At 49.7% G+C, this 24,791-nt stretch overlaps 1 protein-coding gene across 6 annotated transcripts in view; it reads left to right on the top strand.

Moving 5' to 3' along the window:
• Window positions 1-645: 645 nt before the first annotated feature.
• Window positions 646-24,791, top strand: part of KCNT1 (potassium sodium-activated channel subfamily T member 1) — an 80,268-nt gene continuing 56,122 nt past the window's right edge. For 3 of the 6 annotated variants that reach the window (XR_003994479.1, XR_003994478.1, XR_003994477.1), the window contains exons 1-2: window positions 646-841; window positions 14,445-14,624. Coding sequence is in view for 3 of the 6 variants with exons in the window: in XM_030507051.1 (XP_030362911.1) it covers window positions 696-841; window positions 14,445-14,624 (326 nt within the window). In the remaining 3 variants the exon portion in view is untranslated. The remainder of the gene's footprint in view (window positions 842-14,444; window positions 14,625-24,791) is intronic. The other 3 variants (XM_030507051.1, XM_030507050.1, XM_030507049.1) reach the window with 1 other exon arrangement.

Genomic DNA, 24,791 nt, shown 5'->3' with positions numbered 1-24,791 from the left:
TGACCGATCTATTTGCTTTGGGCACAACCCCAGGGCGCAGCAGAGCTCAACGCAAATATTTGTACGGCGGGTAGAAAAGGAAATAATAATAGTAATTAAAGATAATAAAGAGAAGTAAATAGAAGGGCACCAGGTACCACCCCGCGGCGGGCAGGGGCCGGGGGTGCGGGATGCGCCACGGGGACCCGCTGACGGTCCAGGGCTGGTTCACTGACTGTTGCCCGGGGGACGCGGGGCCGGTGCGGGGGGCGGCGGGAGACGCCGGCACGGTCGGCAGGGGGCGCTGTCGTGCAGCGGCGGTGCGGGGGGTGCGGGAGCGGCGGGTGCGGGGCCGCCGCTCCGCGCCATGGGCAGCCCCGTCGAGCAGCGCCGCGGGAGAGGGGCGGAGGAGGGCAGCGGGGCCGCCGCGGCGGGGCCGCTCCGCGGGTGCGCGTAGGGTCAGCATCGCCCCGCCTCCGGCCCCGCAAAGCCCCGGCACCTGTTGCTGCCCGCACTCCCGCCTCGTCCCCGGCATGCGGAGCGCCCGGCCGGGCCGCGGGCTGCGGCGGGGCGCGCCGTGATGGGCGGCCGGGAGCGGGACGGCGGCGGTGGTGGCTCTGCCCGCGGCCGGCAGCCCCCGGCCGGCGCCCTCGGCAGCGCGGGGTGCCCATGCTCTGCTCCGCCTCGGCTCTCCGCGCACCGGCGCCGCTTCGCTGATGCCGTTCTCGGGCGAAGAGCGGAGCCTGCAGGGGATCTACAAGCCGGCGGGGCCGGCGGAGGGCAGGGCGGCCGGCGGGGCGGCCGTCTGTACCGAGTGCTACACCAACCGCTCCTTCGTCTACGACGATGGCAGCGCTCACAGGTACTCGCCGGCGGGGGTCGGACCGTGGGGATGGCGGTGGGGTGTGGGGGGGATCTGCATGTGCCGCCGTCGTGAGGAGCCGCGGGGCTGGAGGACCGCGGAGCCCCCGGGCAGGGCCAAGGGGAGCCCCTTCCCGCCGCCGTCTACTCCCAGAAGGGCCGGTACACGCGGGGGGAGCCGGCAGGACCCTGGTCCCGCGTTCCCCCTGCCGTAAACGCACCTCAAGCCAAGAAGAAAGTTTCCGCAATACTCTCGGGCCCGGCGGGGGTCCCCGCGAACGCCCCTCCGGGCACCGCGGCCCTGGGAACGGAGCGGTTGGAGGCTGCCTGGGCACAGGGGATGCCCAGAGATCCCGAGCTCTTCCTAGTCGCATCTTCCGTGCGAAAAGGGCTGATGCAGCCCCTCTTTTGTGCCTGCAAGGACTGAGGCTGTGCTCCTTGGCATGTGGGTCGGGCAGGGTTTTGGAGGAGCCCTGAAGCCAGAGGACTATGGCGCACAGAGCTGAAAAAGCCACGTTTCCACAGGTACATCGCAGCCCACACTCCAGCTTTGGGCTGTTTTTAGCCAAAATTATAGCGTCCTATACAAGGGAGGGGCTGTAGAAGTGAAGAGCTGCCCAAAGGGGATACCAAGGACCTAGTGCCACTGTCCTCTCATGCCCGGCAGCAGCAGACATGTCTCACAAGGGGATGAGTGCTTGTTGCTGAAGTATCCCAGCTTTTCCTGATAACTCCTTTATACTATCATTGATCATTACATTTCCTAACGTGGCTCTTCTGACTGTCACACTTATCAAACGTCAGCTTAAACGAGGCAATGAAGTGTGTATATCAATTTCTTCCTGGCAGATAAGGACCTTGGCTGGGTTTGTGCCCTGGGCTGGTCAGCTGGAGTTCTCCATGTTGACTTCTTGCTGTGATTTAGGGAGACCATCTTTTATTCCTAAAAGACCAGGTGGAAACAGAAGGAACAGCCTATTTGGTGAACTCCTTAGCTTTCAGTACATTGCCACTGACTGGGTAATTGATAAAATCCTTGAATATTGGTTCTTGGGATTAAATCCCTCCTTTTTTCCCGCAGTCCTCTGTCAGAGAACAGTTCCTCGGGAACCAGGACCACTTCTCTCCTGAGGACACCATTTGGTTGCCTTGGTCATACCAGGGTGGCTGCAGAGCCTCAGTGCCTTCACCAAAGCGAATTTTGCGGTTGTACTTCGTGTGTTTGCAGAAATGATGTCCTTGAATGTTATTGAACATGTTTGGGGGGAATCAGAGACAGGCTGGAGATGGCAGCTCATGGAGGGCTCAGACTCCAGCATTACAGGAAAAGGATGAGTTGCTCAGCTCAGACAGCAGTTATTGCTCCTTATTACTTAGACTGCAGAAATGCTCAGGGTCATTTAACCTCATCTAATGCGCAACAACAGAATCCTTGTCCAAAGGTCTTCCCGCCTGCCTCTTTCAATCTGGATAGAAAAGCTTTGTTTTCTAATTATTATTATACAGCTCAATGTGTTTCTAACCTCCTCTGGCTCCAGAGAGGTTGAAGTGCTGTTGTTTTCTGTGGCTTATCCTGCCTTCCTCTGCGTTCAGCCCTTTGCTGCCCTTCCAGAGATGTTAAACAAGCTGGTTGAAGCCATCAGGACTCTGCAGCTCTTTCCATAGCTGCCTATTTCCCCAGCTCCAGCTTGGAGCGGTCTGGATCTCTAATGTACTTTTTCAGTGCTGTTCAGCTGAAGAAGCAGAAAATGATTGTTGTAAACAGGCTAAAGAGAAATGTGCAGGAGCAGGCAGAGCAACAAGCACCCTCTCCCACATTAGATGTACCCAGGAGCCCAATGGCTAATCTGCTCTTTGGTTTCCTCTTCTACAGCTTGGACCAGGGGTGCACATCACATCCCCTTTCAGTGGAATGTCATCCACATTTAACAACCTGCTCACTCAGCCTCTGCCTGGTACAAGAGGTTCTTCCTCATCTCCTATAGGTTTTAGGTCTGCTCAGCTGAAAGGGCTGTGAAGGCAGCACCCAGCCCAACCATCAGCTTTGTGTCTGATGGGTGCATGGTCCCCAGGGCTCAGGAGTCCTACACAGGCTCCTCAGCTTGTCTCTGCTCTGTGCCTCCAGGCATGTACTCGCAGCTGTAAGTGTGATGGGAGACAGGCAAACCTGTCACCAGAGGCGTGTGTGAAGGGTGTGAGAGCCAGGGTGTATCTGAGCAGCAAAGATGTGTAGCACATTCAATGTTCCTTCTGCTACCTACTCGAGGGGACTTCAGCTGGGCTGGCCCTGTTAAAATAAGTAGAAGCCTCAATTATCCTCGTGTTTAGCAAATCTAGAGATGGCTCAAAAGCTGTTGAAGAGAAATTCCACCTTCTCAGTTGCCTGAGTGTGGAGGGGAGTGTGTAGATGTCTATGTGCTTTCTTCCGTCTCTGTAAGAGGACAATGGTCCCGAAAGTCCCTTCCAGTCAGAAAGAAAGGGGTTAACAGTAAAAGCAATTGAAAGCATGTTTGGAGAGCAAATACACATTTCTGGCACCCAGAGGGTACAAATAACCTAATTTTTACTTTCCTACCCCGTGGGAAATCTGGGTCAATGTTTGTACAAGGAGCTAGTCCGTCATTTAGGGGAATACAGGATTTCCTCTGGCCAGCAGCTCCTCTTCCCCTGCCTTGCCCATGTAAGGGCACTCTGGGAAGAAGCATTGATGGATGAGTGGCCATATGGAAGAGCTCATGCGAAAATACCCTGCACAAGGAAGGGAGCCTGCGGGAGAAGCAGGGACGTGCAAGAGGAGACTTGGATTTTCCATCCTCTACATCCCGCTACTATGGCTTATTTAAGAAGAGAAAGATAAAAGAAGGTGGCATGCACAAGGATACCTGGAGAAGCTGCTTGGGAAGATCCCGTCTTTGTATTAGACGTATGTGGCTTTCCTCATGTCTGTTTTTAATGTCTATTACGAGAGATCTGTCCCCTGTCTGTTAGGCTGCACCGCTCTGCTTGGGTTCAGCGCTGCTGTTTATACTTGGAGTGAACAGTAGGTGTCCTGTGCTGAGCAGGGTGGGTTTGGGTGCCTTGTCATGGATTTGGGAGTGGGGTGTGGAGGGGAGGTGGGTCCCAGCTGTAGCATCTGCTCCAGAGTTTGAGAAGCCGAGGATGGGGTCTGGACAGCAGCAACCAGAGGGAGCTGTGAGTGCCACTGGCAGAGAAGCTCTGATTGTGGTTATCTACATCCAGATAGGGCTGTCTCATTCCTGCCTGACTGGGCAGCCAGGACAGGTTGTGCTTTCTGGTCCTAAAAATCACAGCCAGATGTGGAGCAGTGGCAGCAAGGTTAAAAAAGAAAGATAAGAAAAAAGCATTGGTTAAACTGCATTCTTGCTCAGTGTGAGCGCATCAGAGCCAGGATGTGATCTCCCATTGCTTCTCTTCCTCCTTGTTAGATGCATCAGATGGGCTGTCTCAGTTCAGCACAAGGACGGTCCTTGCAGCTGAGAACCTGTTGTTGTCTCTTAAGTTTTCCATTCCGTGGAAATGAATGGAAAGATGCTTCTCTGGTAGAGCTTGCACTGAACTAGACTGTGTAGCTGATTAATAACCAGTTCATCCAGGCAACATTACAGACATTTATGAGCTTCCAAAAAGTCAGCCTTGTGGAGTACGACTGTTGCTCTGGCTGCCCATGGGGATCCTGGCCTCGCTGTTCCAGGAGAAGTTGCACTAGGGAACCATAAAACTACAGGGACAAACACCCTATATCTTCAGAGTGTAGCAGAGATAAGGAATTCTGCTCTTATTTTCCTCAGCCGATTAGGAAAGGGAAGCATGCAGCTGTGGCAGGAGTCTGAGGGCTCAATGGGGCTTTCAGCAGGTTGTACTGCAAAAACTGTCCCAAGGAGAGCACTCACCAGCACACCTGGGGCAGTGGGAAGAGGTTTTGGGACACCCTCCTGCTATCCTGTTTAATGAAGAACCCCAACATGCTGAATGTCCTCCTTGGAAACTGCCTTTGGGCTCTGGCACGGCTGTGTCAACCTTCACTGGAGAACAGCAAAGTAGGTCACTGCCTGTGCTCAGGGCTCTTTCTGCTCTGCAAAAATATTTACAGCATCTATTTGAATCCTCCCAATCCTCCATCAGAGACCTCGTCCTGCCCTCCGCGCCTGGATCCCAAGTGCTGCATGCAATTTGTTTTGGAGTCTGTTAGCGTTTCTTTTGCATCCGTGCCAAGCTGTGCTGGAGTGTGGAACATCTCATTCATTCTTTTGATGAATAAACACAGGCCAAGAGCCACACTAGGGCTGAGCACAGGTTTCTCTGTTGGTGACAGGGACACAACGTGCAGAGAACCCTTCCCAGGGCTGTACCTCTGCAGCCTGTCGGATCAGGATCCTGTCATTGTGCTTCAAAGGTGTGGATGGATGCTTCCCCTGGGATTTGCCTGGTCCTTCTTGAATGTATTGGTACTTTCTGCCTCTGCAAGAGGATGTGAGTTCTCTGATGCAGCTGCTCTATGAGAAAACATGCTGCTTTTCCTTTGAGCCTGCTGCCCTGTGATTTCCCTGGGCTCCCACAGCTCTTGTGATGTACTTGCTCCCTGGTCGTCTGCTCTGATTTCACCTGCTTTTCATCATATCTCTTTCCAGGCTAAAGACTCCTCCTGATCTATTTAGTCTCTCCTTGTACAAAACACTTTATAACCCCATAGTTATCTCCATTGCCCTTCTCTGTGCCATATCGTCTCTGAAGAGGGGAACCGGAGTGTGTGTGGCTCTGTGGTGGGTTTATCTGTAGTATCACAGCCTTTCCTAAAGCTCTGGGTTTTGGCCACCACTGACAGTCAGCTGCTGGCTTTGTAGCATTATCTGCTGTGACTTTGGCTCTTTTCTGAGTGCTGATTTGCAGAGCTTCTAGTGCCTGTGCAGGAAGGTGATTTGTCCCCTCTCCCTTTTGGATTAGTTGGCATTTATTGATGCTAATTTTCACCTGACATTTTATCACCAAGTGGGTCAGTGCTGCAAGGTCCTCCTGCAACTGTTTACAGTCAGGTTTATGTCTGACCTTACTGGCTAATTTGCAGTCATCACCATCACTTCTGAATCCATGGAGTAGCAGAGAGCCCTGTGAGATGCCACAGAAAATATTTGCTTCAGTGTTCCCCTTCTGTTTGTCTCCTCTCTTTTAACTCAGGAGACATCCCCCTCTTTGCCCTGCCGCATCCTGGTCTGGCAGTCGGGTTGACAAGCCTCTTGGGGATTATTTCTGTAAGTCTTTGTATTCTTGAACACTGTGAAAAGGCTCTTCCTCCTCCCACGTCTCTCTATTATGTTCTGCTTTCAGTAGAGGTGAGTGTTCTGCAGGGGCCTGGAGCACACAGAAGTTTCTTCCTCAAGCTTGTCCCCAGCTGCTTACAGCAGTTTGGGACTGTGCAGAGGGAGAATTTTCCCAGCAGATCATTAGTCAGAATTAGCAGCATTTTTGACGTGAGCCTGAAAAATACTGGGCACTTGCAAATTTGGTAGAGGGTTATAAAAGCTTGGGGTGAGGGGAGTGAGGCACCTCCAGGATCGTGTGCTGTGGGATACCAGGTACACTCCTGTGAATAATGGTTCTGGAGAGTAACGAGCTCTGCCTTGAGAGCATCTCCTTGCTCATCCTGATGGGAGCTGGGAGCAGACAGCATTGTCCTTCTTGCAACTGGTTGTCTACCAAGATGAGGGTTTTAGCTGATTCCCAAGGATTAGAGGGTGACATTGGTCCCAGGTAAGCTCCATGTGGGAGGAGAAGCCCCAGGAAAAAAAGCAGATTGGGCAACAGCAAGAGGACAAAGGACTTTTAAGCCTTGCTTTAGCTAGAGATGAGCTTTTCTATCCCCTGGGCGGGAGGAAGGAGTGCTACTGCTGCCTGCAGGAGGGTGTGTTGGCAGGAGAGAAACTGTGATGGAGCAGTAGGATTTGTAGGGACTGAAAGAGTCCTCGTGGGAGAACTAGAACTGGCCAAGACCCTCTTGGCATTCTGCCCTCCCTCACGATGCCAACTGCTGAAGCTGGGACCCATGGGACAGCCGAGGGGTAAGTCTGGGCATTGAGTGTGGTTGCAGGGATAAGCGATACCTAACGGCCGTGAATAGAGGAGTAACTAAGGTGTGGAGACCTGCTCTGGTGTCAGAAGGAAATATATTCCCCTTCTTAAGCAGGTAATAGTAGAGGGTTGGCTATTGGCTCCATGAACAGAGCCTGAGGCTGTGACAAGTGAACTGCTCTCTTTTTGGTTTAATGATCTGTTTAAGTTTAAGCTTTTTCGTGGTTGGTTGGCATGCATCATGAGCCTGGTGTTATCCCTGTGTGCAACAGCACCCTGCCATTAAAAGCTATGTGATTTCCAAGGAACTCTGGCATGCACAGCCTCCGAAATCCCCAACGGGACTGATGAGACCTCACAGTGAGGGATCGTTTCTCACTTCCAACAGCGTGAGTCCCAGTTGCTTGATTTCTTGAGCACTAGGGATGATTCTGCTTTTAAATGAACTGCGTGTGCTCCCAAGCTGCCTTACAAACCCAACACCGTGATAAGGGAAAGAAGGGTCATGTCCTTGCTGGGGAAAAGCTGCGTGCTCTGGAAAACCTGCTTCTCAGCATATAGCTCCTTCAAGGAAGATATAGTTTAATGTTGTAATGCATAAATAGCCCTCGAGATAGCTGGGTCAGGAATTTCCCGGCAGGGCTGCTGACCTTGGCTCAGCAGGCTCTGTTTTGGATTTGCCCCTCCTTCTGATGTTCATGGCTGAGATGCTGGGAAGGACACTGGGTGCTCCTGATGGGAAAGGTCAGGCTGGATGGGCGGCTGCAGGCAGAGCTTGGCCATAATGTTGTGACCAGCCTGTGCTTTGGTGCAGGTCACTGGTGTAAGTGATTTGCTTCCAGTGGGGTGTTGAATCTTCACCTTTGGAGGAAGGCAAATGAGTGAGGTCCTGCTGGTCCCTGGGAGACCCTTGACCACGGACATGGGGATGGGGAGCAAAGCTGTGACCTTAGGAGAGCAGGAGTTGGTATGTTGTGCTGTAAGTGATCATGTAAGCTAATTTGCTCTCTGTTTGCACATGTGCTCAATAGACTAAACCCATTGCAGATAGACTGTTGTGCTCTGTTCTGGCTCTGATGGGGAGTAGGAAGTCTGGCTGGTGCTGTCCTTCTCCTTGCTGCTCTGCTGTAAGCCAGCACTGGGCTAGGACGTGTCTGATCCAGCAGGTCCTGCCCTGCCCTGGGCACCAACTGAGGGCCCACTCTGCTCCTGGCACCGCTCTGTTCACGTGCTCCTTGAATTCCTCTTTCTGGTCTTGTTGCTGGCTCTCCCCAGCAGATGCTGTGCTCATATCCCTGGTGCTTGGCACCCCAGGGTCCTGTGTGTGCTAGACACAGTGCTCATGAAACCAAACCCCTGAGGATTCAGCATCAATTGGGAGCTGGAGCCCAGGCTGGTTCCTGCACTAGTCACCACAAATGCTTTCTTCAGCTTCTTCTTTTGGTCCCACTGGGGCTGGAGGAGCCGAGCTGCCTGTGCTGCTCCTGTGCTCCATGTGCTGCTGTGGGATGAAAGAAGAGTAAAAAGACTTCTCAGCAGTGCTCTGCCTTCCCCAAGTTTTACCCTGTTGTACAAAGTGAATGTGTGCATCAAGCCAGAAGGAAATGGGGAGATGTGGGGTTGAATTGCTAATACGGGGTTGTCTAATAAGAAAAACTGGCTCTGGACCTGAAAGGAACAATTTCTACTTTTATCTTCTAGAAAATAGCATTGCCAGCGGGGGGAAGGCTTGTGGAGCTTTGCACTGACTCATGCTTCCTGTTCATTTTCTATGTGAAATACACAAAATGCTAATTTTTCTGTGAGGCCTGTGGTGCTAAATTGCCTGCACTTGTTGAAAGTGAAGAAGTGGATGGATTTGTCACGGGGCTCTGCAGCTCTGTACAAGTTTTGAGCAACAGCAGCCCGTAATGTGGACAGTCTTCATGTGGACAGATCCGGATTTGGATGCAGGAGTTTAATGTAGGAGACTGAACGCTTCATGTATTGCATATATATGTATGTGTGTGTGTGTTCTGCAGCTGTTGTGCCCACAGAACTTGGGCTAAAGCTGCTCAGAGGATCTGGAAATCATGGCTTGGGTGTTATGATGGGCCTGGTCACATCCCTTGGAGCACTTTAAGCTCTTTGAATCAGAAAGTATTAAATCCACAGCCATCACACAGGTAACAAGAACCTGATAAAACAAGTAAGTGGAATGGAGGTGGTTGCTTGTGGACACAGAGGTGTTTATGACATAGAGAAAATGATTTTATTAAAGGAAATAGACTCCCTCCATCTTTCCCCAGTTCTGGTTGCAATGATTTCTCACTTGGTTATGGGACTTATGCTCAGAAAATATAAGTTTTTAATGTTGTATTTTGTGGGGGAAAGAACTCTAGCACTTGGCCTGTGTGTGTGCTCCTCCCCAGCATGGCCGCTCTGCAAGGGGACACACATTGGTATAGAAGACCCTCTTGTGTCTCTGGACACATCATCTGTGTTCCAGGGCTATGATCTCTATGAATGGCATCAGAGTCACCGTATGGCCTCGGAGGGGGAAAGGGGATGGTGGGATAAGAATCTGGGGATCTTCCTCTGACAAGCTGAGGTGTAAGTTAGCTGCTTTCCTTCCCTCCATGGTCTTTGCCCTCTCCTTTGGCTTGGCTGTGTTGTGCTGCTGTGCCAAGAGTGATGCCAATGCCTGCATCAGTTGCGTGTTGCTGGCACAGGAGGGGTTGTTGCCTTCCAGCCTTGCTCTGGAGACCGAGCATGCGTCTCCCCACGCACTTGGGCCATTAAGAGACCCCACAGGGATGCCAGTCAGAAGAGAAAAAGCAAAAAGAGAGAGAACTACTGTAACCCGGTAACCAGAAGAGCTGCGGGAGGAGAAACAAATAGAAGATGATTGTATATATTTGAATAAATATAGAACAAGAAAAGGCAGAATTTCCTCTATGACTTTTTTCACCTGAGAGGCCCTGAGAGCCTGGCAGAGCTTGCCTCCACTGATAGACCAGGGTTGCAGGGCCAGACTCTGCAACCACAGCTGGTGAAACACTGTGGCAGAGAGGAGAGGACATGGCATGTCCAAGAGCTGCCATGAGAGATATCCCATCCCTTGAGTGCAGTCTAGACTCTAGTGCCCTGTGATGGGTCTGGGCCAGCAAAGAGCAGCTGGAGGCTTCTGCCCCACCAGTGCCTGTTTGCTGCCCACAAGGCTGGGTTTAGCCCAGCCACGGTGAAAGCCGGGCTGGCTTTGCCTCTCCAGCAGCAGGTTGTGCCACAGCCCCATATCTCTGTCAACAGCAACAAGGCACAGCAGCTGCAAAGCTTGAGGAATAGTGGCTTTGCTTGAAAAGGGGATGTTGAGGTTGGACACGAGGTACTTTCTTTCCTTCCTACACATCTAGACTCCCTGGACATCCTCCTGGGGAAAGGATGCTGTTGGGACAGACAGCTGCCAGCAGGACCTCGTACTTTTGGCTCCTTTTACAGCATGGAACAGTAGGAGAGGAGGGATTTAGGCTGTAGGTTATGCAAGAGTTTGCCCTAAATGTAGGTTCAATTGTTTCTTCTACTTGCACACCCCAGCCTCTAGAAGAACAAGAGGAAGAGCATTCTGCAAGGGTCTTTTTGGTGCTGACCGAGCAGGGAGTGTCACCAAGAGCTTTGGAGCTCCCGATGGTGCCTGGCAGGTTTGGGCAGTTACATCATAAGGGTACCGTAATGTAGGATTATGGATCTGTTGATGCCCCCAGGCAGTTTGGGACTGGTTTGTGGTGGGAAGCACGAGGATGCTCTGTGGTTTCTGTGGTGCATAGCATGCAAGGAAGCAGAAGAGGAACTTCGGTTGTGTCCTTCCTCTTCTTTGATATATATTAGTCAATAAACATAATAAAACCCCTAAAATACATTGCAATGAGCTTCCAGCCCGTGGAGTTTCCTCTGAGCAACGCTGCCTCTTGAGCGCTGGGAACCTGCACAGCCTCTGATGAGCTCCACTGGGCCTGCGTGCTGCAGAGCCACCATGGCCGGGCGCAGCCCCAGCCGGCACAGGCACACGTGTGGGCTGTCGCTGGTCCCCTGCCTGCTCTTCCAGTCTCAGGGGATGGTGCCATCAGCAGTGTAGCTTTCCTGCATGCCCCGGGTGGGAATACAGCAAGGGAAGAATGCAATTGCGACCAGCCCACTCATGAGAAAGCGTATTGAAGAAACCCAATGTTGGTGCAGCTCCGAGGCTCCTGCTAGAACACGCTCCACAGGGCTAACCTGCTATGGTGGCTGTCTAGCTGCAGTTTAACAGTAGGAGACATCAAGGGGGAGATCTGGTTTGGGTCACGCTCGGCTTGATCCCACTTCCCATGTTCCCAAGAGGCTGTGCAGTAGGGTGTCCCCCTCCTGGCATGTCGATTGCTGCTGGGGAGCTGGCCAAGCTGGGGGAGAGACGGTGTCGTAGTGAGAAAGTGGAATAGTGTTGAGGTTTCCATATGCTGATTACAACGTGCAGCTTTAATGGTACATGGTTCTGGAGGAAGGAAGGAAAGAGAGGATAAAAATAAAGCTGCAGTCCTGTATTTAGCTATAAATCACTTTGGGATATTTTTTTTTTCAGTAGTATTTGAAGACTATGCAATAACCAAACTTGTTCATGAGTTTTTTATTTTATACCACTACTGTTTTGAAGAAGTAGCTGGGTTGCTGTGGCAGTTCTATAGGTCAGAATCCCTAGGTTTGGGCAGAGAGGAGAGTTGCAAACTCTCTGTGTCAGGAGATCTCTGTGCAATGCGGGAGCTCTTTTTTTCTAAGACACTGATGTGCAACACATCTTAAAGTCCCTGTGTAATTGATAAAGACATCTTTATCAAAGAGGTGCATGTAATATTTGTCTTACTGAACCTTCATTGAATGATTTCTTATGTGAGGCTAAGAGAGAATGTATTCAAGATGTAGCTGCTACTGCAGATGGGAGAAGAAACTCGGATGCAAATACACAGCAGAAACTGTGTTTCCAGAGATAGTGGTAGAATTGGATTTTACTACAATTTCTTGATACCAATAAAGGCCAGTGGTAGAAATTTGCTTCCTTTCATGAACCTGACACATGATCTGAGGCCAAGAGAGATGGATTAATTGGGTTTGAAAGGAACCATACCCAAAACCCAAGAGACAAGTGTTTGACAAGAGGATGGTTGTGTGTAGATATGAGCCTCCTTAGCTTTTGGTGGGTGCCGGATAATGATGGATCTGCCTGGACCTCAGCCGTGGGAGCCGTGGTGAGTGTGAGGCAGGGTGGTAGCTGTGTGTAAAGGTGCCCTTTCCACACGGCAGTCGGTGTGGCCGTGGCTCTGCAGCCATAGCTTTCCTCTGGGAAAGGAAACAACACACTCCTTTAAACAGGCACTTAATAATCAATGGAGATTGCTGTGTGTGACAGTCTCCTTCAAATGCAATTATAATCACCCACATTCGGAGTGAGGCACCTGGCTCCCCACTTTAAAGTATGCATTATAATAAGAGAGTGGATGATTTTTGAAGTTTATCTTTTCTCTCTGTGAAAGTCCAGTTTTGGGATGCTGTCCTGGCCTCTCAGCAATAAGACATCTCTGCTGGGCTAAAATTTGCTGGAGGTGGCCTGGAGAAAGTATGTTTTAGGCATGATTTATCATCGTTAAGCTCCAAGTTAATTGTGGCTTTTTTGGGGGGAGATTAGATTAACGCTAGATCCTCCTTTGCAACATGAGCTAGAGATGCTCAGCTAACTTCTGTGCTTCTATCGTTTAATCCAGAGGGAGTCCTTGAGTTGACAGGAGTTTGGCTTGATTTCTCTTAAAGACCAAGTTTTGGATCAATGTATGTCATAGAATAACTTCCCTGATGCCCAAGGCCCTGCACAGATGCGTTACTCAGTGCAGAGCTGCAGTGGCTGCAGTGTGCATATGGCAGCTGAAAGGAATTGAAAAGCTCTGGGGGTGTAGAATTAAGTGGCAAATAACATCAGTGAAAATCATCTGAAGTGCTGAGAGTGAGCTGTCTTGTCTTCTGGGGCTGTGTTCAGCAACATGCTGGTTGCTCTTCCAGAAACTTGGGAATGACAGCTGATTGGGTCTTTGGAACCTGGTCAGCTGGGAACTTACTTAGAGAGGTTTGAGTTGTTGAAGATAGAAGACAGTCTGAGGAGCTTCAGATCCCATCTCTGCAGCCAGCAGCAAACCCCCTAGATGTCTGCTTATTGCCAATTTAGCATTCAGCTGTTTGAAACTCTTTTGCCTGTATATAGCTTATGCAGTATGTACTGGAGGCAAAGCTGTGGGAAGGTGGTATGAGTGGGTTGGAGCGGCTTTGGGTGAGACCCTTGGAAGTGCAGCTGACAGGAGTTGGAGCCTTTCAGCTATTTGCCTGCCTCACACTCCAAAGTTACATGTAAGGGACTAGGAATCAGCTTACTGCAGAGGTGCCATGTCTCCTCTTCCAAGCTTTCCCTGTCCTTCCCACTTCTGAAATTGGAGTTCATGGCACGGCATGGATAAATGTTGCTGATGAAGGATCAGGACCTGTGGTCTTGCCTTGTGTGTCTGCACTCTGGCTTTCCGGCAGTGAATGGCTGCTTTGCCTTGGGAAGTTTCAGCTTAACCCTGATCTGCTATAATTAGTAGCTCTAGCTGACATGGGGAGCAGTGTTGTACCCATGTTCTGGTTGGTAAATGTGGTTTGAAAATGAGACCAAAGACAAGCTGTTAATCCATCTGAAATGACAGTTTGGGAGCTGATTAAGTTTCATCTCTTTCCTATGTGGCAGGGCAGGTTGCATGTAGCTGGCCATATGCAGTTTTCCATGTCTGAGCAATTGCTTTGCATCTCTCCCGGGCACTGCGATCCCCCCATCCCTTGATCAGACACATTGGCACACCAAGGGATGGGTGATATATCCTCCTGGCCGCGACACTTGGCAGCTGGACAGATGACTGACTCATCAGTGTTAGCGGTTTCTCATTTAATACTGGGGCTGTTTGGATGATTTAAGCACCGGCAGTCCAGAGAGCAGGTTGTGCTGCTTCTTCCAGCACAGTTGTGGAACCATCACCTTGGCTGCCTCCCATCCATACTTTTCTTTGCGGGGGGAGGCTGGGGGTGGATCTGGGCTTGGCTGTCAGCTGTACATCTATCTTGCGAGCAGTTTTATTTCTTCCTGCCGATTGGGCTTTTCCATTGGCTCCTCTTGCTCGCTGTCTGTCGTTTGCCTGCTGAGGAGCGAATGTCCTGTGCTCGGCGCTGCCCTGTGCGGCGCCGGCCCCTCGCCTGAGGCCGGCAGAGCCCCTCGTCACCCATGCCCCCGGGGGAAGCGATCTGCAGAGGGGGCACCGCCGCCTGCCCCGCAATGTAACTGCAGCCGACGGGCTGGCAGCCCCTCCCGGCGCGGGGCGCGGGCTACGCGGGGCCGGCCCCGGAGGAGGTGCCGGAGCGGGCGGAGGGCGCGGGCAGGGCAGGGCAGGGCAGGGCAGGGTGCCCCCCCATTGCCGCTACCCCCTTCTCTCCCGCAGGCTCTCGTCGCCCGGCGGCTGCGGCGGCGGGGACGGCGGCGGGAGCCGCAAGAGCGGGGTCATTCTGGACATCGCCGCCCTGAAGATGACGGAGCTGGAGTCCGAGGTGTTGCCACTACCGCCCCGGTACCGCTTCCGCGATCTGCTGCTGGGGGACCAGTCCTTCCAGAGCGACGACAGGTTCGGGGTGTACCGGGGGGACAGCGGGGTGGGGGGCACACACCCACCGGGCGGGGAGGAAGGAGGCGGACAGACACACACATACCTAGGGACACAGCGTTGGGCTGGGGTCACATTCCCGGGATCCGGCGGACCCCGCTCCGGGGCGGGGGGGCACGGGGCGGACGCGGAGCTCTCCGCGGTGCTGTGCCTCTCCCGGAGCAGAGCTCTCCGCGGTGCTAACGGCCGGTTCCCGTCGTGGCCGGCGCGGTGGATGCGGGTACGGGGGTGCGGAAGTGTCCGGAGTCTGCGGGCATTGGGGGGTATTCGCAGGAAGCAGTGGGCATGCCCGGGCGAAGTGGCACGGGTGGGTGTGCTGGGTATGGAGGTCAGAGGGATGAGCGTGGGTATACCTTGGACAGTAGGCACCAGGAATATGTGGGTATTCCAGGGCTGGTGGACATGCTGGAGCTGCTGGGCATTGGGAGTTGTGGGTCTACTGGGCCAGCAGACGTTGAGATATGTGGATATTCGGGGCAGTTTGCTGTGTCTGTGAGTCCCGTTAGGGGTTGACAAGGAGGAAAAAGGACCATTTTCTGGGAGATGCATGGGATATAATTGGTGAGGTTAGGGGCTGGTGGAATTCCTTGTTAAACCATATGCAGAGTTTGGGCTGAGCGCATACATTTATTTAGGAGGCAAGGCTCATCCAGGCTGTTCTCAGAGGCTGTCTTTGCAGCAGGGGATGCTGATGGGAGCAGAGTAACTCTAAAGAGCTTCTGTGAATATGGCACAACTCTCCCTTTCTTGGGGTGTCTAGAGAAATGGCCTTTATGGGTTGCTATTCCTGGCTGACTGGCAGGGATTTATTACCAGGTTGAACGAGCTAAAGCAAAAGGAGGAATGCCATGAGTGGCAAGTGAATTCCATGAGCAGAGCAGTTAAATGAAGAGGAACAAGAACAACCCTCCCTTCAATTCTGTTCGTATCATAAAAATCAAGGAGCTACAGTGCTAATGGGGAATCAGTAAGATTGTCATCTTTTCCTACCAATTAATTGCATGATGTAAGCAGAGAGAGATGTAACTCGTGTTGAAAAAACCCTTCAGTTGCTGGTGAGTTAGCTTTTGGCTAGCTGCTGTGTATTTGGTACACCCGCCTCAAGGCTTTTGTGCATCTGCATTAGAAAGACATTGACTTTGAGGCTGTGGGATTTACAAATGTTCTAAAGAAGTGTTCCTAACTTTTATAGCTGTGTACGAATTGATCTGTCTTGAAAAAGAGTTTGTGATCCTCACGATTTTAAATCCCAGATTTCCTTAACAGGCACTTAAACATTAATATAGTTTTATGGCGTAATGTGAGAGGTTAATAGGAAACTCCTGCTGCAGAAAAAGTCTGGGTTTCAGAATGGTTATGATATGGCTCAATTGGATAAGTTTGAAGTTTGGAGATTTAATAGTTTTCAAATTTAAGTATTTTAATGGATCTGAAATACAGAAGATGGCAATTACAGATTAAGGTTTTCTTGCATGTCACAGGTATACCCCTTAACCTTCATTTTCATCTTGACTTGGGTGTTTCTGATTGATTCAGAACTTCTCTCTGGTTTTAGTGTGGATATACTCTGGATTATTTTGTTAAATTCATTAGCCTTGTTTCCCAAGATATCTTTGTTCCACTGGCTGTGTGTGCTGCTATCTTTAATTGCTTGACTTTCCTCTTCACCTAGAAAATCTTAAAAACTTCACAGTGTATTTGCGAATGCAAATCTGTGAGCACACATTTGCTATTCACACGAAGTCCTCTTGACTTCACTAGGAATTGGGGTAAGCCACTACCGTAGGCTTTTGGAGATTTGCTGTTAGGCCTCAGTTTCAGTCCAAGTCATTAATGATACTGGGACCTTACAGATGAAGCAAGCTTGCTGGAGTAATTATAACTAGTAGATTAGCCTGTTCCAAACCAACTGAATAAGGAGCTGAGTCAGGCTGGCAGAAAAAAAGTAGGAAGCCTTTTGGCTTTGTTGTGCTTATAAATACTAAGCAGCTCAGAGATGTGCCTTGAAGTTACAGCACTGACAGGAATGCACTGAGGAAAATTCCCCCATGTAAGCAGTGTGGGGAACTGTGGACGGTAAGATAGCGCTCATTGGACTTACAGATGTAACACCACCGGAAAACACCCAGAGCACTAAATATCTAATTCATTTGTAAAAGCAATGCTAAATACATTAGTGTCTCAAATATCTGCTTTTGAAAAACTCCCCTAGAATGATAGTGTGCTGATGAAAGCAAGGAGTTTCTGGGGTCAGCAGGAGACTAAAAGGATGGGAGGCTGTGGGGGAATCCAGATTTCGCTGCTTCTGGGGATTTAGAACCGCTTCTGTTAGAGATGTATTAATCCATCCTCATCACAGAGGATGCTGAGGAGACACCAACACTGGTCTGAGTTAAGAGAATGAGGTAATGCTAGAGCCTGAGGAGACAAGAGCTTGGTGGAACAAGGAGACAATTAGAGAGCTGTGATATAGCAGGAGGAGAGAGCACATCCAGATAACCCACAGAACTGAAAGAATTAATCAGTGAATATGAGGTAGAACAGGTAAAATAGGCTGCTTCTAATTTACTTTTCTTTTTAGAATGTGAAAGGTGAAGACAGTCAGTCTAACTAAGTAGGGCTTAGTCTCTGGCAGGTAGACTGACATGAGAATTACAATAATACTTTGAATGTTGTATGGAGGATGGTAATAAATCAGTGAGGAAGCAAATAGGAAAAGACCAACTAGAAGAGGAATGGGGGAGGTAAATGGATTTGTGCAACAGAGAGAAAAGCCTAATGACAAGAAAATCTAGAGTTGTCAAATGCAAGTGCTCCTTCCAACATCTTATTCATTTTTGGAACTCACTACCACGAGGCATCTGGAGGGCTTTGGGCTCAGCTGTATTTCAGTGCTGTACAACTGTGCTTAAATACTATGCTTGACGTTTTTGCAAGGCAGGTCTTTAGGTTCTAGAAACAGGATTAACTATCATTCATATCTACATCTCCAGAGGGTACAAACTACTGTCTCAGGGCATAACTCTGACTGATAGGGACCAGAAGGGTGATTTCTCCTTTGAGGAGGAAAGTACTCTTTGGGAACCTTGCAGTTGCCTCAGTGGTTTGACGTGAGTCCTGTATGGTTCTAGAGGTTTCCTTCCCTCTTTTTGGAAGGTTCTGTCAATGTCAATACTGGGATAAAAAGATATCCGCTCTGCTCTTCTATGGCAGTATTGCATTTCTTATCTCACTGATGTTTTGTTGCCGTGGAAGTATTCATAGCCACTGGAACATAACAGTAAAGGCAGAGTTTAAGATGTTGAGCCTGTAACTAAAAGAAGATGAAGATCCAGGGACAGGAATACTGCTGGTGCCTGGCTGCCCTGCCACATACTTGGCATGTGATGACTCTGGTAACAGGAATCCTCTGTGTGATGGTGTCTGCGTGTGTAGGGGCAATGGCAAGGGCTGCTGGTGGAAGGGAGAAGCAGCTCAATGCTGCATCCCATCGGGGCTGCAAGTTTGGGCTCTGTATGGAAGGCTTCTGTTCTAAAGTGATACTGGTATTTGCAATTAAAGGCAGCTGAGAAAGCACATCTGCTAAATTGATAAATATTGTTTTATACCACAAGCTGTGGCACCCCTTTGATCTTTGCTGTCCTGACTATGGCAGTTTTTGATCTCCTGCATTCTCTTTTCTTGGACAGTGCTGACAACTGGGTTGGGGCATGTATAATAAAAGCCCACAAATAAAATTAAACTATATTCTCAGAGACGTGCCATTAAGTGCTTATTCGTTGCCTAATTTAAATAGTCTGAATACTTTCCAGAAAATCAGTGTCAGAAGCCACAGTCCTATTTACAGCAGCAAGAAGTAATGGATGTCACTTTGATTAAGTGCATTTTTTTTTTTTTCTGAGGCTAATTATCAGCAAAGAATCATTTTGATGGCTGAAGATGTTTGGAAAAGCTGCTTGAGCAGAAGAATTCAGCAACAGCTCAATAAAAAATTTAACATCTATTTAAAATCAAAGATTTTTTCTGATGTTGCATAACCAAGAAAAGAGGCTTTTAACAACTGGGGCAAATTCTTCTAAGTTTCTGCTTCCAGGTTAGACAGGTTTTGGAAACTTCTTTGTCTGTTAAATGGCATCTGGTCTTGGTCTCTTGAATTTGTCACTCAGCATGGCTCTAAATCATAGGTTGGATTATACTTGGCACAAGCAAACCGGAGTGCTGAAGTGTCAGGCTTGTAGGAGCTTACCCTTGCAGTTTTCATGCTAACATGCCCCAAGCGACTTCCTCATCAAATGCATCATTACAGTAATGGATCTGGGCAGTTTTGTGTCCCTGCGTTAGGTTCCTTGAATATGTCTGCGGCTGAATCCCTGCTTCATTGCCATTTGATTTAATGGGCAATATTTCTCATTTTATTTGGAAGATGCAGATGCTAATTTGAAAATTCCAGTTTGTGTCCAGAAGTTAGAGCCATTTATTTCTGTGATGGTGAGGTAGTAGCCAATATTTTAGGTTCTGGACTGCAGTGTCTCTTCAGGCTGTACCATCTGTGCTTGTGAAGGTTTGTACTTGGATTTAGGAGATCCAGCCCTGATGCCTGTTTGCCACAAAATCCCTCTGGTGAAGGCTCTTCATCTCCCAGCAGTCTGATCCCTTGCTTGTGGAAGCAGGATGGAGGTATTTATTCTCTAACAGCCATTCCCTCAATAACAGTGTTAAGACCCAGTCTCCCACCAGCCCTGTGTGCAGAATCTCTCGAGGGCTGGCTCAGTCGTGATGCCTGAGGGCAGCTCCAAAGCAAGTAATAAATAACACTGGTAAAGACGGTGGGATCTGAAAGTTATGTATGACCACTTGAATTGAATTGCTTCTCCTCAACTTTTGCCACCTGGCAAAGCAAAACCAGGACATTTATTAATTGGATTAGGCTGTTTTCCTGAGTCAACAATTAGCCAGAAAGTTTCTATCTGACAGTACAGAACGAAGTGCTTGCTCTGCTCAGCAAGCCTGCGGCAGTGATCCTGTTCCCAATTAGGTGCCATCTAAGTTGTTGGAGAAGCTACCAGCCAGGAGTGCCAGAGCTTATGGGGTGGCCAGGTCCTCTCCAGTGAGGGGGGCTGCAGCAGGTCCTCTGCCTTAAGAAGCATTTGTATTTTGTTCTGTTTGTAGAACTTTTCTTTTAATGTTAGCTAGCATTCTTAATTGCAGTTTGCTTTTCGGTTGTTCTGAAAGGCTGCAGCGATGATTACTAACGTGGTGTCTTAATTGAAGTGCTCTTTGGAGCTTTTTAAATGGATGTTTCCTTGTAGCTACTGGTGTGCCTTTGAGTATTCATCTTAAGGCAGGAACCCCTGGACATCAGCAGGAATATTAGGAAAGTTATGAAAGTAATAGAGAAAGAGAAGAAATGCATTTCTCTTATAATTATATATATTATTTTATTAAAAAAGAGTCATTATTCTTTCCAAGGATATTGCTTTTACTGTCAGGAATGGACCTTGGCTAGTAATAAAAGTGAGTGCACGTAGCAGTCTGGTGGAATGAGTGGAGGTGTCCCTGGAGTGCTGCAGTATGTACAGCTGTGCCCTGATGAAAAGGAAGAACAACATTGATTTTCAGTTATTTAGCACAATTTAACACTATGGGCTCAAATTTCCATCCCTCCCTAGTGTATTTTTTCAGTTTATTTACTTTAGTTTCTATTAAATCTATTGGGAGGATGGGCTTGAAAGGGAAAATGTACTGGTTTAAGTTACCTGATAGTGCCTGTCCAAGTGAAGGGGAAAACGTGAGCAAGGGGGCCAGAGGGCCGTGTCCCTGCTGAGGGCAGTGGCGATAGACCTAGGAGAGACTTACAGCAGCCAAGGACCTGTGGTTTTGGTTCATGTTTTGTGCAAGAGCAAAGGGGAAGGGCAGGAGAGATAGCTCTTGCAACCCAGCAGTGAGGGCTCGGGCTCTGGGTACTCTGTGAGGTGGGCACGCTGTCGCAGAGCACCTGAATGTCTGACATTGGCCCTTCTCGGAGGAAAATTCATCAAACTGGCGTTTTTACCGCCTTCCACCAGTTGTACAGGACATGCAGAAAGTCCAAACTGAAGAAATGGAGTGCAGAGTGGCATGAAAAATGTCCTACCATGGTTAACTAGGGCAAATGTCCTTCCATGTGTTCTTGAGACCAAAGCCTGGTGAGGACATTGCTGGTTGCTGCAGCTGTGCACGGGCCTGGGGCACTTTTCTGCCTGCAGCTCCTGTGCTCAGATGAATGGCTGCTTAAACTTGCCAGTACAGAGCAGAGAACAGAAATCCCATGCAAGCCAGTGGCAGAATCTTGGTTGCATAGAAGATCTTGCCACAGACCTACAAAGGGTCGTGGGTCCCTTTTGCACCAGGGAAGTATAATGAATGTGAGTCTGTCCACAGATACGGTGAAGGAATGATGATGTTTGTCACCGCAGCAAATCCCTGTGTCTGCAGAAATCAATAGGAGTGTTGCTGTTGACTTGGGTGAGGGTGGAAGGTCAGGCTGAGACTGAAGCTGTCACCACTGCTGTAGTGGCAGTATGAGAAACAACCTGGCAGCTGTAGCTGTAATTGCAGAGAACGCATTACATTTTCCTGCTATGTTTCCCCACCGCTTTATCTCATCACGATTGCATCTTTGTTCTCAAGGGAAATAATTTATTGCCATTCTGAAGGTGGTGCTCATTCCTTTTCCTCTGCACAACCTGTTCATGGCTGACTGTGTGTAGGGAGCGTCGGAGCTCAGGCGTCCCCCGCTTGGAGCCTCGGGGGAGACGGGCGCTCAACTCCTGCCACACCATTGCAGCCTTCTGCTCATGCAGCTCTGCTTGGGCGTGAGCTGCTCTCTCATAGGCTCCTCTGTGGTCATGGTAAAAGAGATCACCAGCAGACCCTAAATACATTGTTTAGTAAATCTGCCCCATCCATTCTCCTGTAAGGCGCAGCATCTCAGAAACTTCATTTTGTGGTAGACTGTTCAGCAGAGGGGTTTAGAGGGGAATAAAAAGTCTGAAATTTGAATCAAAACATCTCTGTTTCTAGGAAGTTCCACCAATAGAGAGGATTAATTCTCTATTGTCTACTATTTTCAGCTCTTATCAAAAGCAATGTGAACACATTGCCTGCTGAAGCCCTGCAGCTAGTGCAGCTTTCCTTGCCATGCTGCATTTGCCTCTGCTCCACTGGCACTTGCTTGGATCTGTAGTGAAGATATAGAGCTTCCCAGTGGCTGACCCTCACTTTGTGCCCCACTACTGTCAGTTTACCGAGCCAAATTTCATGTCTACTGTTGTCAATAGTTTCTTTGTCAGAGATGATTTTTGCTGCTGCTCTTTGATAATACTGTGGCAGAGCCCTCTTGAGGACAACACAGACATGACTCCCATCCAACAAAACTCCCCAAACCCAGGGCAAAATGGTGATTTTATTATTCTCTCCAGGACTCTTTGCTGTCACCTGTCTTGTAGCTTTTGGGGTTTTTGTATGTATGTTTTTTATGTAGCTTTACATAAACCTGACTGGTGTGGTGTGTAATGTAAGATGCTGGATACACTGTCTGGGGGGTGCAGAGGTCGTCGATGGGGTATGTCTGTGTCTTCTGTCTGGCAGCAATCATTGTGCACCCCATGCAACAGCAGCCTAGCCAGGTCTGGAAGCTGAGATCCTCCACCTAGCCTGGTCCTGCCTTGGGATGTGCAAGGGTCTGGAGGAAGGTGCTGTCACCCTCCTGTCTGCAGGTCCTGAACTCTTGGAGTTAAGTGTGGATCTGCAGGTTGTATCCCCCCTTCCTCACATGATCTTTGCTGTTCTTCACACTCTGGCTGTTTCTTGGTTCTGGCTTGCAGAGGGCTGTGACAAGTTTCCTCACTCTACTGTGGTGCTTGTTGCTCTCCTGTAACACCGGGAACGAACATGGGTATTGCCTGTCTGCTCTGCATATCTGCTACAACAGCAGGAATTTTTAAGTTTCATTTTAAGGTGGTGTGAAACCCACCACATCTTCTGTGGTTGATCTGTGATTGAGATCTGCTGGATTTTGTCACGTTTGGGTGGCAATTGCTGCATGGTGAACGCTCGTGCTCTCAGCTTTGCCGGCTGCGGCTCCTGCGGGGCCTTTTGCTGTTTGTCCAGCCTCCGAGCTGCTCAGACCCGGACTCCAGCCCATGGGCTCATGTGGCCGCCATCCTCCAGCACTGCAGATCACACAGCGCCTTTGGGGAGGAACCGTGGGGGAGTGCGGCAGGGAGGCTGCGGAGCCCGCGCCGGTACTACAGCGGCTGTGTTTGGATTAGTGACTGTGCCGTGCTTCCTGAAGCCCACGCAGGCTCCCGCAGGAGCGGGAGTGTTGCTTTGCAAATTTAGCAGCTACCTTGAGGTGGGAGAAATTACTTTTTGGGCTGTGGGTAGAGTCATCGAGCCTTGCTGTGTGTCTCAGATGTGTTCGCGATGTGCCGGTGGTGACTATTAGCACAGCCATTGCGCTGGTTCAGCTTTGCTGCAATCGTTTTCTGGCTTCAGATGAATAGAAGCAGATTGATTTTGGAATTGCACTTTCCAAATGCTGTGCTGCTGCTTTGGCCTGGCCAGCCCTCTGTGAGCTTTGGCTGTGGGTCAGCACTCCTGTGAATCCAGCACCCATCACTGGGGTGCCAAGCAGCAGTTGGAGCATGAAGCACAAACGCCATGGCTCAGTGGCAGAGTACATGCTTGTTCCCTGATGGCAGGAGCTGTCAAGAAAAACGTCTCCTCTGTCTAGGAGAGAGGAACGTTTCTGGGGAGCAGGTGGTGAAGATGTTTAGCAAATGTCAGCTTGAGACCTTGCCATCCTGTGGGCAGAAGTGACATTGCTGAGAAACGTGTAATCCTGTCAGAAAGCAGTAAAAAAATCCACAAGCTCTATGTTTACGAGCAAGGCAGGTCTTTGCCAAAAGTGGGTGGTATTCTTCCCCTGAGACTCGTGGAATGAAAGATCCTCGGAGCAGTGGGAATCCTGCTCCAGCACATGGGAGGGCTGAAGGCAGGAGCCATTGGCACCAGGCAGGGCATTGCCGTACCCCCTGGGCAGAGGCTGCCAGCCTCTGCTGACCCTGCGCCACGGCTCCTGCCTTCTCTTCTGGGTTTCTTTTGCTCCCTGGGCTCCTCTCTGGGTTTTAGCAAGAAGCAGCCTCTGAGCTTCCCCCTGTCTCTCCTCAGAAGCCGGGAGCCTCGCTCTGCAGGGGCGGTGGGAGGATCTCACCTCCTTCACATGGAGCAGGGACCAGGCAGGGGTGATGCCAGCCGAGCAGCTCTGGCGCGATGCAGATACCTCAATCTGATGAGTGAGGCTTGGCCTTGCACCTCGTGTAATTTGGGTTTTGACAGAGCTGGGGTAGCTGGGGCTCTGCCAGCACTGCCGTTTGTCACTGCTCCCGACGTGAGATATCTATTTTAACCAGAGACCAGGCAGCTTCTGCCCCACTGCAGGCAGAGAGGAAGCGAATGTGCTCCATTTAGAGATTGTCTCAAGTCTTCTGCTGGTTCAGCTGAGTTCATCTTGTAACTATTACCATTAGGACATAAGCATCTGGCCAAGCCATGCTGTATTATTTCTGAATGCTTTAATCGATCCCCTAGAGCTATTTAATTTGAAGTGGCCTTTTTGCTGCACACAGTGTGCTATTCTGTATATGAGCAAAAAAGCTGAAACAGAAAGGTTTCCTGCAGATGGGGGCTAAATACAGTTTTTCAGAGCTAAAACACTAAAACTTTTCCTTTCAGACCAACTAGGGATGTGATTACATGACTGGGAGTGGGGAGAGCTGTGGAGACCAAAAGAAACTCATTTGCCCAGTGTCCACGTGTCAACGTGTGAAGCACATAATTACATCTGAGCTAGTAGCTCCGTATGGGAGTAGTGTTTGAAAAAAATCTAATTTAATAAAATGGGTAGTAATTGGTTATTAGAAGAGACTTTAATTGAAATAATTGGCATGGCCTTTAGTGTGCTAATTGAATTTGGTATTTGTAATACACAGTCACAGTGTTTGTCCAAGGATAGAGAAATGGGTATTAGGTGGTGCTCGTATTTCTCAGCGTGAAGTTACAGCTGGTCTCTGGAAAGACATTTAT

This window comes from Strigops habroptila, chromosome 15, assembly GCF_004027225.2.
Source record: "Strigops habroptila isolate Jane chromosome 15, bStrHab1.2.pri, whole genome shotgun sequence".
NCBI classification, from domain to species: Eukaryota; Metazoa; Chordata; class Aves; order Psittaciformes; family Psittacidae; genus Strigops; species Strigops habroptila.
This window is presented reverse-complemented; position numbering and strand designations above follow the sequence as displayed.